General features: G+C 34.7%; 1 protein-coding gene across 1 annotated transcript in view; it reads right to left on the minus strand.

Moving 5' to 3' along the window:
* Nucleotides 1-12,464, minus strand: part of LOC308338069 (semaphorin-3C) — a gene marked incomplete at both ends in the record, with an annotated part of 70,819 nt that extends 58,355 nt beyond the window's left edge. The window contains 3 exons of the mRNA XM_080831634.1: nucleotides 2,659-2,778; nucleotides 11,174-11,236; nucleotides 12,375-12,464. Coding sequence (XP_080687760.1) covers nucleotides 2,659-2,778; nucleotides 11,174-11,236; nucleotides 12,375-12,464 — 273 coding nt within the window. The remainder of the gene's footprint in view (nucleotides 1-2,658; nucleotides 2,779-11,173; nucleotides 11,237-12,374) is intronic.
* Nucleotides 12,465-18,382: the final 5,918 nt, after the last annotated feature.

The raw sequence follows: 18,382 nt of genomic DNA on the forward strand, positions 1-18,382 counted from the left end.
GTGACTAATTTGCTTCAAAAGGCTCTGGGAATAATTTGAATGCCTGTGATATTCTTGGTCATTCAAAGATAAGTTTATCTGCTTGATGACTGACAAAATCAGTGGCTTAAAGGGTATTCAACTGCTGGAACCAATGTCTGGAGATATCTGATAAAATCAACCAGAAATGAGATATAGTAATATTCTAAGAAAATGCAGCAAAATTAACCAATTATAGTTTTTAAACTAATGTTTTACTCATTTTTCAAGTCATTATGTACTTGTGTTGCTTTTTTTAGGAACAGAAGACAGAGAATGAAGACAATAGACAGAAGAGAGGTACCATGGTTAGGAATTGATGTAGCGAGGATTCGTAGGCTCTTTGGATAGGTTCTGCGAAAGCTCTGACTCAGTCTCACAGAATATTGGAAGACTCATAGGATATAATGAAAGTATGTGGTGTTCCAAATGTGAGGTAGGCTCATAAAATATCCAAGAACCAATGCATTGCTATTTGATAGGCAGATAGAAGGTGGTAGATAATGTCTCAAGAATAAAACTGAGTAAGTAATGATTGTGCCATCCTAATATGGTTTACTCTCAAACTGGTTTGAAATACAGGATAAAGGCCATATCTTTATACCAGCACATGGTGTTACTAGTAAGTACTACCTCTGGTCATTACAAAATACAACATTAGTGATGCATAAGAAGGAAAATTCTCTCAAAATACAACTCTCTGTATCATGTGGTCATTTTATGCTCAGGGATCTTTTATCCTAAAGAAAACAAATACAGTAGATGCTTGCTAGATGATGCATTCTATATTTATGTTATTGTTTGTATACTATAGATATATAAAAAATGATGTTGTGGTGAAACCCTTTGACTTGAATCGACTATACAAAAAGCTTAAAATTCATAACGCTTTTCATACTTAAATTGGCTCTTATGATGTTCACATATTATTTAAAGAGATTAATTAATGGAAATGCTTCCCCCTTTGAAATATATCTTTTGAAGTGAGACTAAAGTAGTTCATACTTAGTAAAGTGATTAAATTTTATTCCATGCTGGTTTTCCAAAGGAGATTATTTTTTGGACCGACTTTCCAATTAAGCCTCGAAGTGCATAGTGGGCAATTTGTACATGGGAAAATGATTTTATTTGAAATCTGTGCTCTGCAAACTGCTATGCTATTGTTGGCCTGTACAGTGACTGCACAGCCTTCAGTGGAGTGTCTGACAGATTGCAGACGTCTGGGGCAGTAGTTTATTTAATCAATTGATCACAGGCATGTGGTTCTAATGACAAGCTCAATGCAGCCAACTGTAGTCTTCCAAGAAGCATAGCTTTACTTTTCTTCAAGAATTGTAATATTTCATATCATGTTGAACCACTTGGAAATGCCTCATTTGGGGTCAACTTATAATTACTCAGCTATTTTTAAATGACTTTTTATTTACCAAGAGATATGTGTGTATAAATACCATGCCTGAAAAAATTAATAGTAAAGCAATATAAAGAGAAGCATTGTTCAATTATATTTGTACTTGAGTACATTAATCTCCGTGAAAGGAAAATAAACTTAATAAGGTGTATCAGCAACATTTAATCTTTTTTACAGTTCTAAACTCTAAAATTGGATTGACATTCTTTAAGAACTGGACATTCTAGATTTAAGTTGCATAAGGAAAACAAAGCCAGATAATTTGAAATAATTAAGTTTTTTAAATGCTTCTATTTAGTAAAATAACATGTTTGATTAAAGGAAGGAGGAAAGGCTCTTTTGGTCTGATGCATATTTTCCTTAGTCACTAATTACAGTTTTAAGTATCATTGGTGAAGTTCAACTAGCCTTTCTTTGTCTATACATATTAGGTACATACTTAGTGTTTAGCAAATGCGTTTGTTCACAGAACCCCAAATCATTTTAACTAATGTAAGAATAAAGCTAGAAAAGTCTAGTGTAGACTAATGTTGGTCTAAAATGAAAGCATGATCTACTAACTATAGAAAGTTCTTTTCAGCAAGGACACTTGGGCTCCCTGCTTTATGTATCTTGTATAGGTATCTCATAAAAGTTTACCAAATTTAAAAGTTAAATAAGAAATTACTTAAATTAGCTTTAAGAAAGTGAGGTTATACTATAATATTTCTATAATTTGGTACGAATAGTATCAATACCTTTTCTAAATAATTATAAAGTTACACCATTTTTCTTTCTTTTATCTTTTGTAGCTTTTTTATTCAGAAATATATATATTTAGTTGAAGGCAAAAGCCACACTTCAGTAATTGTGGGGGATAGCAATCAAATTAAATATATTTTGAGTTAAAAGGGCTTGGACCTTTGATTGATTACAACTTTTTTTATTATTATATTATGATTACAACTTTTTTAGATTCAAATACAGTTTTTTAAAAAAATATTTTATTTATTTATTTGAGAGAAAGAGAGTGTGAGAGAGCATGAGAGGGGAGAAGGTCAGAAGGAGAAGCAGATTCTCCATAGAGCTGGGAGCCCAAGGTAGGACTCGATCCTGGGACTCTGGGATCATGACTTGAGCCGAAGATAGTTGCTTAACCAACTGAGCCCCCCCAGGTGCCCCTCAAATACAGTTTTAAGAAATCTTTGGCACTAACACCAAAACTAACAATGAAAAATTGTTTCACTTACCTCTGATCTCCTCCCTCTATTCAAATAAGTACACACGGGGCTGAAGGCACCACTCCCACAAACATACAAGTGAGTACGATTGAAAGCCTGAATTACACGGACGAAGTTCCCACAGCCATGCTGAAAGAACAAAGGAATAAGCAGTTAGCAATACAGTGACATTTATTGCTATTTCTAAGTAGTACTCTCATACTCCACCATATATTTCCTTCCTGCTCTCACTTTTTTGTTGTTAGGAGATAACAAGAGAATAGCACAGTTTATTCTATTGGTTTACATCAGGAAGAAGGTAGTTCAACTTGGATAATGAGTAAAATGTCACTCTCATATTTCAATATTTTACATACTGTGTAAGTTTTTATGTTCTGAAATTTTATGAACTTACTCTTTATCTGAGAAAGTTGAGAAACTGAAAAGTACACCAAATTGTTTCCTCAAATTTTCCTCAAAACGTGACATGTGCGCACACATGTTATATAAATATATTTTGAACAAAACTGCCTATACAAGGTCCATATCATCATTACTACACAATAGCAAACGCTACTGGCTTTTACAGTTGGTGAATAAAACAGACTGTTAATCACATGCCAGCGCTGTGATGTAATCGTTGTCCCTCTGGCCTTCATCCCCTAAAATACTTTCCCAGTTTTTTTTTTTTTTTTTCACTTGTTCCTAGTCCCACCATTGGAAAAGGTGTCATTTGTTCACTCAATGAAATGAAAAATATTATTGTAATTATAAGTTGACTCTGACCTTGCAGAAGTATGTAAACAGTTAGCATCAAAGGTAGATGTCTGTGACTGAATTAATCATTGCGTGCTGTGTATTGCTAGGCTCACTATCCCTTGCTTATTACAAATTAAGCAAGCCTGAGACTGAATGTTGTTTTCTTCAGTCATTTTTTTCACAAAGAACATCATAAAAATGGTGTTAAAGGGTGCCTGAGTGGCTCAGTTGGTTAAGTGACTGACTTCGGCTCAGGTCATGATCTCAGGGGATTGGCATCAAGCCCCTATCAGGCTCCTCCGCTCAGCATCGACTCTGCTTGTCCCTTTCCCTCTGCCCTTCTCCCTGCTCGTGCTTTCTCCCTCTCTCTCTCAAATAAATAAATAAAATCTTTAAAAGATAAAAGATAAATAAAAGTGATGTTACAAGGACAAATATTTTTATTAATAGATATATTAAAAGGTAACCGTGGTTTTCCCATGGGTAGTCAGACAGCATATATTTCTTCTTTTTAACTCTTCTAGGTACCATATTACTAATTTTTATAAGGTACCATATTACTAATTTTTTATAAATTTTATATATAAAATTATATATAATTTTTTATAATTTTTAATTATAATGATAATTTTATTATCATTTATTATTTATATTATTGGGAAAATAAAAAAAAAACAACCAATTCTCCAAAAGTAGAAGTTAATTTTTTTTGGAAGTCAAGTTTAAAGTCAATATTATTTTATTTTTCTCATAATATTCTCGTTTTATATTATTACTCGCTAGTGAATATATGCTTATTTTTATATGTAGTAATTTTATACAATTTCTATTATGGATTTTATATGACACAATCAATCATTCGCTCTGTTATCAAACAAATTAATTCTTACAGACCAGACTATACACTTCATTTTTAAGACATCGAGAATTTTTGTTAAATATATAGTGTCACTATATCTTGACACCTGTTTATAGGGGTACCTGGAAATTGACTACAGAATTGTAGATGATAATGTGTTTCTCTGTAGAAAAAGAATAGATGAAGTATGGTGTTTATATAATACGTCTATGTTAAGGTTATCTGTGAGCAATGAGACTTGTGTTTATTTTTTTCACATCCAAGTTTAGTCATTCTGGGATTCTGTATATACTATTTTCCCAGATAAGACATGAATTCAATTCTATTAATAATAGATTATATGTCATCTTGAGTTTTGTGGACAGTTTACTGTCATGAATAACTGGTATTGGTAAAAAGAAAGATATCACTAATACGTTCTGTATTTCAAGTACAAATTATACTTGTTTCATGTATATGTTTCTATCTCTCTGTATATTTTATATCTACTTATCATGATCAATATTTGTTGGGAATTTATCATGCCCTAGACTTTAGAATGATCATTTTACATGTTTAACCTGTTTTACTTCCCAGGAGGTTTGATTTTCACCTTTATAGCTTACATTTATTGAAGGTACATATGCCCTTTGGGCACTTCACATTCATTCAGTTTGGTACAACTCAACTCCTTTTAGCAAAATAGAGCTTAGAGCTTTTTTAGTTAATTTGCTTGAGGTCGTTGAGCTAGAAATAGGTTAAACAGATTTTCAAGCACAAATGTGTCTAACATTGAATCTTGTACAAGATTGTACAATCACTTGTACAATCAGTTTATAATTTGTCCTTGGGTAAGGAATCTACAGTGGGTAGAGGAGAGTTTTTCCAAGTTATTAATGTTTACAGAGCTCTTAATCTTTTGATATTAAGTATTTTTAATCTTCAAAGCAAAGTTCCAATTAAAGTATTAGTCCCATTTTAGTGATGAGAAACTTGAGTCCCAAAGAGTTTAAATGAAGTACTCTAGTTTTAATAAGTAACTGAGCTGGGTCTTGAACCAAGGCTACCCTCCACCAGCCAATTTTTGTAAAGAAAGGGGTGGGTTCACCATGAGACAGATTTCCAGGCTACCTGATGATACCCAGTGTGACCCTCCAACCTTCCCCACAGAAAAAAACTCAAAAGAAAAAATAGATCAGTTAATTATCGAAAATTATTTTCTAGGTCCTTTCCATTTCCATAGTATTTGTTCACATTATTTCTGATTTAGGCCACAGCAATTACGTCAATGCTATCCAGCAAATATTTACTGAACTCATTCTATGTAAACACTGTATGTGGTACCAGCAACAGTGAAATGAATAAATTCAATTTCGTCTTTCAGAGAAAGGAAACCATAATACATGAGGCAACATGTGGATGCTATATTAGAGTTACATTTTTTTCAAAAATATGCTATAGGAGGAGAGAAGAGAGAATGAATAATGTTGACTTAGGTGTGAGGGTTTGAAAAGGGGTGTCATTGGTGCTGGGACTTGAAGAATAAGCTAGATACTTTGACAGGCAAAAGCATAAAGAAAGAGCTTTCCAACAGAAAGAAAGAGAATATGAACAAAATAATGGGGGCATGACAGAGCAGGGTTTACTCCGGAAGCAGTGCCTAGAGGGAATAGTGAATTACTGTGTGATGAAACCGGAGAGGCAATTAGAGTTGGTCTGTCATCATGCCATAGTCTTCAGATGGGCAGTAGGTGGTGGATTTAAGTGTACAGATATCAGAGCCATTTGACCCGGGTTCAAACTTTAGCTTTACCTTTCAGTAGGTGTTTGAACTTGAGACATTTACTTAGCCTCTCTGTGCTTCAATCTTTTTACTTGTAAATGGTGATGATAACATTTGTTGTGAACAATATACTAATAAAGCAATTGGATTCGTGTCTGGCAAATCATAAATGCTCACAGTGTCAGATATTGGATTCTTTCATATGTATATTTTTATTTCAATGGTCAGAAAAAGCCTGGTGAAGTGGACAGGGCATTTGTCCTGAACAGAGATTAGTACAGATCCTCTATGAAAGGTTTGGAGAATACATCTTCAGTGAATTTCAATACCGTGGATTTTTTCTTTTTTAATTGCTTAGTTCTTTTTTAAAACTATTTCCTGATACAATGCTAAATGAAAAATTAAGCTGTTAACATTATGCAGAATATAATACCATTTAATCTATATTCCTATATATTTCAAACAATGAAGTATTGCAAAAATATACATCTAATTTTTAAGTGATTACTTTGGGGTAGTGGAATTCATTTTATTTACTTAATAGTAATATACCACTTACTGCGTGCGATGTATTGTTCTATGCTCTCTTAAAATATTAACTCATTAATCCTCGTAACAACCCAGTAAGGTAGAGATGATGAGAATGCCCATTATGCAGACAAGGAAACGGAAGCACAGAGAGGTTAAGTTTCTAGGGTCAAAGAGCTCAGAAGAGATTGTTTTCTGTTGCTTTTTACATACTTTTCTAGGTCTTCAAAGATTTCCATATTGAACATGTATTTGTTATGTAATTTTTAACAGGAATGTTTTTGAAATATGTCCTGGAGCCCAGATGCATAAGACTTGAAAAATATTGACTCTTCATTGCCCAAACTATGCAATGCAGAAAAAAATCCCTTATTCTTTTCTTCTTGGCCTACACATCTTTGGTGTGAGCAATAAATCTAAGTATTTTGATAAATATATTTCTAAAGAAAATATATTATCCAGTAGTTTGGGATCCTTTGGTCACATAAATAGGGATACTGATATTCCTCAATTAATAAATAAAGTTTGACATTCTGTGCATTTAATGCACATATGTCTAAATATATGTAATCCTGCTTAATTTTCCAACAATCTCTTACAGTATTTACTCAGTGCATTCATTATGTCCTATCTCATTGGATATGTTTGACAGCATGTGCTACTGTTCAAGCTCAATTTATTTAGAGTATGAATAAAATATTAATATTTAGAAACAAATGGAGCATGGAGGAATGTGGATACAAAGAGGCAGAGAGGGAAATGGGAGGCAGGTTATAGTCTCTTTAGCTAGGCAGAAAATTAGTTATATTCCCACCATGATAACGTATTTTCTTTATAAACATTAGTTTATTATGATATATGATTACTGGGATCAAATTTTTGTCTATCGTGAATTATTCTCTAATAAGTGTTATTTTTTCTAAGTAATTAAAATTTGATACATTAAAAAAATCTAAAGGAATAAGAAATGCTTAAGTCCATGCTGTATATTTTCTTTCAATAATACAGCAGTATGGATTTTAACTGTTACTAGTTTATGTTTTGCTTAAGTAGATGATTAATACAATATGTAAAATAAAAATATTTTACTTTAACCAAAATGAACTTCTAAAATATGTGCATAATGAATTTATTATAAATATTATTAATTTAAAGGCATTAATAAGCTCACCATCCACTGCATCCTACCCCCAACTTCTGACAATCACTTGGAATAGATTCCCATGCTTTGAACTTTTTCAGTTCTTGTTCAACTTTATTAAGTGCCCTGATACAGGTCTGGGCACAGAGAATAACGACACTACCCAGTACTTCCAATCAATAAGGGGAGAGTTACAGTTACAAACCCAGCAATATATGTCAGAGTGTTTCCAGTGTATACAGAGGGACAGCCACCCCAATAAGACTTTCCAGAGAAGTGACATCTGCACAGTCACTTGAGATGGTGAGTGGATGACTGAGGTTAAAGACAGGAAGATGACTGAATAAGGGAGCCACATGTACTTGGTGTCAAAGGCTGAAAGAGGAAAAGGGTGATGCTTATTTGAATTTCAGTATCATTGAAATAAAATAAAGAAAGAAAGTTAAGATAGACACAGTATAGTTGCCAGTAAGTCTATCAAAACTTTCCTAAATACCCCAACTGCAGTGCTTTTTTTTTTCTTTGTCTGCTGTGGGTATCCTTAGCATTTACCGAATTCTTCCTAGTGAGAGGCATGTTTTATCAGATAAGACAGTGGCCTCCTGCCCACTTGCTAGCAGGACAGCTGTGGTAAGTTCCTCACTCTTTCAGTGATTTTTTTTAAATCTTAAAAATGCAAATGGTGACAATAATGTCCGTCTTGTAGCATCGTTGCAAGGATTAAAAGAAAGACTTAGAGGCCACCTGGGCGGCTCAGCGGGTTAAACGACTGCTCAGATCCCAGAGTGCTGGGATCATAATGGCAGCTCCAAGGGGAGTCTGCTTCTCCCTCTGACCTTCTCCCCTCTCATGCTCTCTCTCACTCTGCCTCTCTCTCTCTCTCAAATAAATAAAAAAATAAAGTCTTTGAAAAAAAAAGAAAGACTTAGAACGGTGTCTGGCCCATCCCATTAAATATTGACTACTGTTATTTGACAGGTATTGCGTATATGTCTCATCATCTCTAGTGTATTATCAAGACTCTTAAAGATAGAGACTCCATCTTATTCACCTTTGGTTCCTTCACAATAGTTAACTGATTTTTACAAATTAAGATTCCCCTGTTTTTAAATAAAATAGAAAGTATTAGTTGACATTTCTTCTAACAGAATTAAGAGATGCTTAACTATTTAGTTTCATTAAAGAATCTAATAATAATAACAACAATAACAATAACAACAACCTTTCTCTACCACTGGTCTTTTTCTTGTGGCCTGATTAAAGGACACTTCTCTGTAAGTACTTCTTCACATGTATGAAATGAACTGGGTTTGTCAAACATTCTCTTCTCTTCATAGAACATGTGTTTAGAAGTTATTTTGATTATTTCCCAGCACCTAACAATGTTGGCCATACTAGAACAGAACCCTCTACCAGTTACTTCTGTTATGTATACTAACTGGCTGCAGAGTAGAATTTAAAGATATCCATGAATGATATTACAGCATGATAAAACTATGGGAAAATGTAAGCATATATTGAAGATTTCATCTAATGACTCTTAATTACAAGAAAGCAAATGACAGAGCATTTCCATTTTGCCAAAGGAGGAAAGACATCAAATGATTTGGCTAAGATTCTTCAGAAAACCAACGCCAATCTTTGGAAAGAAAATGTGCAATGGTATCTAAATCCTACATATTCTATCTGTGACACTTTGTATGAATGGGAAATGAAAATCTTTTTGAACAAAGAGGACAACTAAATACAGTAATTACAGTCACAGGATATTATTGTGGCAAAAAACAAGACACGGAAGAATGCACATCAGTGGGGCAAATCTCTACATTAAAGGATGAAAGAAAACATTTAAATTCATGTACATTATTGAAATAATAGCTTCATGGGACAAAAAAAGACTTCTCCACAACATTACACTTTCTACTATTTGTTCCCGAGAAGATAAGCATAATGTATTTTTCTGAGTGTTTCTTACACATTTTTCTGGATTTTTTCCTATAAAATACAGTCCAGCAGATCCTATGGGAAGCAAATATGCCTCTGCAAGCTCCTTCTGCCCATTTGAAAACTTCTCTTAAAAGATGAATTCTAAACCTGGAAACGTGAGACCCAGAACTGAATCACCAGCTCTCAACAACACCCTCCAGTGAGACCCAGAGATACTAGATGCCGGGGTCTTCCATGGCCCTGTCTTGCACCAGACCTTTTCAGAACCTCATCCCAGAGAGTAAAGAGTCAATAAAAATAAAAGTTTGATTTTCACACTTCCTCTTTCCACAAGGATTAGTCTTTTCCTTGAACCACCACGACAAATCTCTGAAACCCTCACTATCAAATCTCAGTGCTTAGCCTTGGACCCTGAAATCAACATTTCTTACCTCTACACTTTTAATGAGTGCGTAGTCAACATTTTTTACACAAAATCAAAGCTGTTATTTCTTAAGACCTCAGATCTGATTGTGTGTATGTATGTGTACAAATACTAGTTTTTCTAACCAGCCACCGTATTTCAACTTCATACCGGCATAAGCACTTCCATGCTCCTTCAATTAATGTTGACTTCTCCAGCGAGATAATAGAGTTGAGGAGAATCAGACTGTCTATTTTAGTACACATTATGGCTGTAGCAATAAACATTATGCTAGACACATAATAGGGGCTCAATCTATATTGGTGGAATGAGTGACTGAAAAAGTGAATCAATGCATAAAAAAAGTTCTTTACCAAATTATTTGTGTAAGATGGGTAATTCTGATATATGGTTCCATTATGATAGTTTTCACGAATTGAGACAAGAAGTTAAAATGACATACATGCTTCATTATAAAATTAACTAACAGGTACACTGAAGATCGGCTCCATGTATTTGTTTCAGCATACTTGAGAACAATTTAATGTATCAGTTCCAGCAAGCTGTTTGCAGAAATCCACATAGATTTCTTTCTTAACTCTTTATATGGAATTCCACATAAGATATACAATTTGTACAAATGTTGCACACTGAACATTTATTGATATTCATAGCTGCCTTGATTTTTGTTTCCGTGGTTATTTTTAACTAACAAAGATATCGGTAATCGTTGGTGATTCATGCTTCTGGAATGTGCTGGCTCACCAGTACCCTTTTGCCGAGATCTTTCTTTGGAGAAGCCCACATGGTATCTGGGAGCTTCTCCAGACACTTGCATTATCATTATTTCAGTGGCCTGCTGAGAATTCTGCAGATTGGATCCACTGGAACAGGGGTTATTACTGAAATCCATCATGAAAAGTGTCAGAATGCAATAATGAAAGCAAGGCAAGAAGTTTTTACCAAGTCAGGAATTCCTGAGTTACAGTGTTTAAGAGTTCCAATTCCTTCACATTTTCGTTTTTTACCATGTGTCCAGCAGAGGATTTAAAATACCAACACCCCTTGTCTCACTCTTGGCTGCACTCGAGGTACATGGATTCAAAGACCAAATATTTAAGTTTTAGAGCTTTTTTAGGCACTCACTGTGGGATCTTTGCCAGCCATCTTGCACTCTTCGACTTTGATTGTAGATGCTGGCCAGAAAACCTGCTCGGAAAGGAAAGGAAAGGAAAGGTTACATAATCTCACTTATACTTATGACAGCTCTGCGCTCTTCATCTACTTTATGTTAACACATTTCTTTAAGGCATTTCTATATTTATATTTCAAGATTCTTTCTTTCAGTTTATAAACTGAAATTCATAAAGATTTTATTATTTTATTCTAATAACTGTTTTTATTTTTCTCATCAATTTTTCCTTTAACAAAAGACTTTCAATAATATGTGCCCATTTCCTAATGACATAATATTAAAATAATGTCATTCATGTGTACAATAAAATGTGTATTTCCCTCCTTTTCCATTATTCTTTTTTCAACTGCTTACATCACAATGAATTTATATTTACATTACCATTTTGGTTTAATATTATTTTTGGTAAACCACAGTCAGGCTGGTAGATTTATTTAAAACAGGCCCCTAGCCTCAACAGCTAAAATAACTTGGATTGAATCTAAGAGATTCCCTCTCTGAAATACTCAGCTAGTGTTCTAAGTCACTATAGCCTTGGGTCAAGTCTGACAGTGATAATTATTTATTTTTTTTAATTGTCAGCCACTGACCCTTGTTAAAATAATAAATTCAGAAGTCTCCTTGTTGTAACGAACTTATAGTTAATTAACTTTTATTTCTTCACTCCAATGCAGATCAATTTATGCCCTTCTTATAAAATAGAATGATAAATACAGGTCACACTTGTTCAAAGAACGGTGCACTGAGTAATGGTTCTTTTTAAGGCCTTGTTGGATTACATACAGATGACAAGGTAGATCTTCCTTTAGTCTGATCATTTTTTCAGGCTATATTATATGCTTCTTTCTGTCTATCTTCCTATCTCTCTCTGTATCCACACCCACACACAATCGTATGTAAACACATACACAGGAAGTATTTTCTCATTTAGTTTTAGAATTTGAAGGTTAAAATCTATGAAGCTAGACAGTGAGAACTGAATTGATTTATATTTTCAGTTCATGAAGTAAGTACTAACTTCCGATTATTTGTTGACATGTGACCTGTACTTTTATAGTTCTAATGGAATATACAATTTTTTCATTGTATTTGAAATTTTTAAAGAAAAAGGAACCTAACTCAACATGGCCTTCATAGAAACGGTAAACTTACACTCAAAGGTTCTTGACTTATATTGTTAATATTCAAGGAAAGAATGTGATCTTTGCTGCCCACATATATCCGGTCCTGATCTTCATCCATTAATAATATCCTGTAGTCTAAAGGGTGGTGGGACAGGCTGAAGTATTCAGAGGTCTTGGTTTCACGAAGCTCTGAAATAGTGAACAGCATAGTGAAAACAGTGTATCTTGGTTCCATGATTCTATTATTTTGATGAAAATTACTTTATAGAAATATTTACCAAAAAAGTTAAGATGTATTTTCCTTCCTATGATAATAAGTTAATTTAAATAGAATTATGTTAGTGGTTATTTTTATTTATTGCTTCTATATTGAAGTAAAACATAAGTAAATCAATAAATGCAATGTTGAAGTTTATGATTCTATTTTATTGTAATTTTATTGCAAAATTATTCACATTACTCAAGAATCTCATCTCAGTTTTATCACTGGCTATCGTCAGCTCAAAACTAAAATAGATCAACCAAAAAAACAGCATAAATGAGCAGATTGAACAAAAAAACAAAACAAAATAATGACAGTGTGATGTCTTCTTAACTTCTCTTAATGTTTTATGGTTATAATCAATACATTCATCATTTTAAGATTGGTATTTTCTACTTGAAATATTTACCTTACTTCCTCAACATAATTCTAACTAGTTTGATTTTTTTTTCTATAAATTACTTGAAAACAAATCTACTCTTTGCCTATTATACCTCATCCAGGAGGCAATGATGTTTAAGTGACAGTCTGGCTATATATATATCAAAAAGTAAATCACAAATATCCAGATGACCTGAATGTTTAGATCTTCAGTATCTCAATCATCACTGACTCATGCTCATTTAACTTCTTTTACAATATGTGCAAAATATGTACCCATATAGCTGAACTTTGAAGACAATGAATGCACCATGACAATTAAAAAATCAATAATCAGTATAACACATTCAATATTTTTCCAGTCAAAATACTTCTTTTTACAATTTATGCCTTTCCCATTCAAATGGTGAAGTATTTCTTTGTTCTTGGGATTATGATCTTGAGAGAGTGACAAACTCTACAAAGCAGTCTGCTTTCATAATTTACTGTTTCAATCATGAATTATTTCTAAATTTTAGACATTGAATCACAAATATACTTCTAGAAATTCTCGTAGGCTGTGGTGTGACTTAAACCAAAGCTTGAAATGGTAAGAATTCTTATAGAAAGACATGAACTATAGTCTGTGAACTCTTGGGCCATATCCCATATGCAAGGATAGAGAAGTCACAAATTTAACCTATTTCCTGGGCATATCAGTTCAGAATGTTTGCCATTATATTCTTCAAGCAGTTCTATATCTAGCCAAGAATGTGCAAATGTCATGGGAGTAGCACAGTGATTATGAAGTCAGGCTGTGGTACCAAACTTCCTGTGACATTGAACAAGTTACTTAACATCTTTGGGCTTTAATTTTCTCATTTGCAAAAAGCAACAATATCACCTCTACCAAGAGGTTCCATGGAAATCAATTGCATACCTGTAAATATTAGAAATGACTGACAGAAAAAGTATTCAAAAAGTTCTAATAATTATTGGTTAGTTGTTAGTATAGTATTATCAAATTTGAATTACTATCCAAATGACATATGGAATTGGATAGATACACATTTTTTCCCTTTTTCTTCTAATTTAAGGAACTAGATTTCTCAAATTACTAACACATAATCATAAAACTAGTCTCTGATATTTTGTCCCCGCAATGACAGTAGTACAGTGTAGAAATTTTTTTATGTGAAAGTTATAAAAATACTTCAGGAGAGTCTTAAGAAGTAAATCACGTGAGAAGACAGAAACAAAATACACTGAAAGATGATTTCAACAAGAGACTAGATGACAGATCTGGAAATCAGAGATTTGAGATGCAGAGCGCCGTGTGGCGTGCTAACCTAGTTCTAAGTTACTGGGCCTCAGGAGGCATCACGGACAGGTGATGCGGTTGGCAACCATGGTGCCACTGGTCCAGGAACTAGAACTGCTTCTTTCAGGAGGAAAGCAAGACTGAAGAGAGGGAAGTCATTCAGGAAAAAAGTCAGCTCCTGCCAGACCAGAGATTATTGCTGAAATAGGGGGAAAAAAGAAAAAAATCCAAGAGCTCAGAACATGAGAGAATATAGTATCCAAGAAATGTCACTCAAAGTTTGCAGAGACGAAGGCTGCCTTGATTTTGCCTAAAATTCAAGATGTTATATAAAGCTTGGTTTTCATCATATGGAAGAGACTCATGGTTGTATGTTTCTATAAAAAACACCAGGAGAGTGCTCGCTTCGACAGCACATATACTAAAATTGGAACGATACAGAGAAGATTAGCATGGCCCCTGCGCAAGGATGACATGCAAATTCGTGAAGTGTTCCATATTTTTTGAAGTGTGTAAACCTGGCGATTCACAGACCTGTACCCCTGGGGATAAAAATAATTATATGTTTATAAAAAAATAAAAAAATTTAAAAAAAAATCAGGAGAAAGGGATAGGTTGGGGTGAAGAATAGATGTTCAACACATACCTCTTCAATAAATAACTCTCCAGTGAAATATATAGACTAGGAAAGTAAAATATGGCCTCTGGGGCCCAACCACCAGAGTCTGAATCCGAGCTCTGCCATTTCATTTCTTTTTGTTTTTTTTAAATATTTTATTTATTTATTTGACAGACAGAGATCACAAGTAGGCGGAGAGGCAGGCAGAGAGAGAGGGAAGCAGGCTCCCTGCTGAGCAGAGAGACCGATGCGGGGCTCGATCCCAGGTCACCGGGATCATGACCTGAGCCAAAGGCAGAGGCTTTAACCCACTGAGCCACCCAGGCACCCCATGCCATTTCATTTCTATATATACTTGGAAGGTGCCTTTATCCCTCTGCACTCTAGTGTCTTCATGTGTAAGGTCAGAATAATAATAATAGTACCTCCCTCATAGTGGTGTTGTGAGGTTTAAATTGTTGATATACATCAAGTGCTTAAAAGAGTGCCCGTCCCATAGTGACATGGGTTATATTATTATGACTTGGGAAAAGACATCAAGCTTCAACCAGCAAGGTAAAAACAATTCTTTACACATGGAGGAAACATGGAGGACCAGATGGCCTGATTTTTATTTATTAATATATTTAATACTTCATTTTTTCACAGGTAGAATATACTCAAATTATTTGAACAGGAGAATAAAATAAGAAAATCATTTTTAAGGAAAATAATTTGTTTGAGCGGCAGGGTAATTTTAAAGTATGTGAGACTGGAGAACTAAGAGATGAGGGTATTCCAGATATGATGTTGATAGAGACCTGATATGCTAAAAATGGAAGAATTGATGAGCAGAATGCTTAAAAGAAAGGATTTGGAATCAATTTTGTAAGAAGCTGGTCTGGGGGGTAAAAGGAAGCTGTAAGCTAAGAACAGGAGAAATGAACATGCCTTTACTGGTTCTGGGGGATTTGAAAGGGAAATTTCCTTGGTAGAGAGTTTGCTTGAGTGTTGACAGATTAAATTCAAATCAAAGCAGATACATCCCACAAACATGTAAAACTAAAGTATCTGTTTGCCATCAGAACTATCAAGTCAGGGGTGCCTGGGTGGCTCTGTCATTAAGTGTCTGCCTTTGGCTCAGGTCACGATCCCAGGGTCCTGGGATCAAGCTCTGCATCAGACTCCCTGCTCTGTAGCGAGCCCTGCTTCTCCTTCTCCCACTCCCCCTGCTTCTGTTCCCTCTCTCTCTGTGTCTTCTCTGTCAAATAATAAGTAAAAGAAATATCGAGTCAGCAGGTAGAGTTTTTCCAATTCTTCTCAGGGGTTACATTGAGTTTCTGAGAGTCGACAGCTCTGAGAAAGCCCTGAGAAGAGACTCTGAGGTAGTAAATTTGAAGTGAAAAGCCAAACATAGAGATACATTGATTGTTTCACCCAAAAGGAGCAACTCTGTAATTGAAACTGAAAGTGAATCATGATATATAGGCAACAGTGTGCCATTGGGGTGGGAGTATACAATCCAAGTCAGACAGTCCTGAATTGAAATGCAAGCTTAAACACTTACTGAGCATACTATTTTAAGAAAACTACCACTCTTTGCCCAATTTTGATTTCCTCATCTATATGTTATGCTAACACCCAGTAGTGGGTCAGGGTATGCTCCTTTGAGCAGGAGACACTTGACCTTCCATCTAACAGAGAATTTTCCTTGTCTTCCCTGTAGGCAGAGCCCGCCTGCATCTACCATCGTTGTCCAACCTCACCCCTAGCCCGTGAGTGGCTTAAATGCGACATGTGATGAGTGCTGGTCAATGAGAATTAAAGGGAAGCCTTCTGCAGGAGTACTGGAAGAGGTTCCTTCTGTCTTCAAGACTGGCACCAAAAAAAAAAAAAGAGGTGATTTTGTTTTCTGCCTCTGGACATTTGTACATGAGGGCTATGAGATGTGCCGCAGTTGCTGCTTACCATGCACACTGGGAGCTCAGAATGGCAAGCAAAAATTTAGAAAAAAACCAGGCTGAAGAAATGATTTAATCTCTGAACTCATCCTAGAACAGCTCTATCACTGGACCACTTTTGTTACAGAAGATTAAAAAACAAAAATCCATACTTTTTTTTTTCTTTTAGACACATTGAGGTTTGCATTTCCTGTTGTTGAAACCCTTCCTAGGGACGCCTGGTTGGCTCAGTCAGTTAAGTGTCTGCCTTCAGCTCAGGGCATGATCCCAGGGTCTTGAGATCCAGCCCGAGCAGGGCTCTCTGCTCAGCGGGAGTCTGCTTCTCCCTCTCCCACCCTGCTGCTTCCCCTTGCTTGTGCGCACTCTCTCTAAAATAAATAAGAAAAAATTTTTAAAAGATTTTTTTAAATTTTAATTTTTTAATTAAAAAAATTTTTTTAAATTAAAAAAAAAGAAAAGAAAAAGAAACCTTTCTTAACTGCCACGTCTTCCAAGTATTCACAGCCCCTACTTGCCACCTTCTCATTCTTTCTATCATGGTTTGTTTCATTCCAGTATTTTTTTAAATATTCTTTTTTCTTTTTCCCTTCTCTTCCTAATCTATACTGAAATAAAACCAAGAGTGTGATCTTAGCCAGGAAAACAGCCTCAACCGAACTTTACTTGCAAGTAACAAACAATGGCAGTTTTCCTCTTTATCTGTTTCATTAGAAAATAATCAATTTCTTGCATTAATTCAAATACCAGAGGGAGCAATAACTGCATTAACTGAAGACCTTTCTGGTTCAAGGATTTTATCTATTTTCCTGAGCCATAAAGCTATCTTCAAATTTAATTACCTGCCGCCCATTGACAGTTGACAGCTGTTAACCAAGGAAGATTTACTTAGGAAGTGCCCTGTTAGAAACCTAGAAGCCAAGGTTATTTTGTTTAAATGCTATTTAAATTACTGTTAGTTAGCCATAACTGAACTCTGGAGCTTGGGAAAAAACAAAACAAAACAGACTTTTTTTTTAGAAGAGATGCATTCAAAGCATTGAGGATTTTTATCTATAAAAAGAATGACTGAAGAATCCATCATTTTGGTTTAATGCAGATCCAACATTAAGTCAAATGAATGATTCAGTGATTTGGTCATAGTAAAAGAAAATGATTTAATGATTTGGCTAGTGAGAAGGAAATCACTATTTCTGGTCTTTCATCTAAATAAGTCAAAGAAAGCACCGTCCTTTTACTTCTCTAAATCTTAACAATGATGTCATCGTTTTTGTAAGTGTTGGAGGTAAAACTAGTTGTGTTGTTTCTCAGAACATGCTCAACGGATAGAGAAGAAACCCTGGCTGAGAGTATGTAGTATTAGAAAATGCAGTGCCCCACAAAGGGCAGTGTAGGTCTCTAAGTCCCTGGGAAAATCTCCTGGGAAACAGTATTAAAAAAAAAAAAAAATGCATGCTTCTATCCTGAAATCCACATTATTGTAGAGTTCTGTGATGGAAAATTACTGTAATGCCTTCCATGCCAATGCTCCCTGAGG

The sequence above is a fragment of the Martes martes genome (assembly GCF_963455335.1).
Source record: "Martes martes genome assembly, contig: scaffold_117, whole genome shotgun sequence".
In the NCBI taxonomy this organism is placed as follows: domain Eukaryota; kingdom Metazoa; phylum Chordata; class Mammalia; order Carnivora; family Mustelidae; genus Martes; species Martes martes.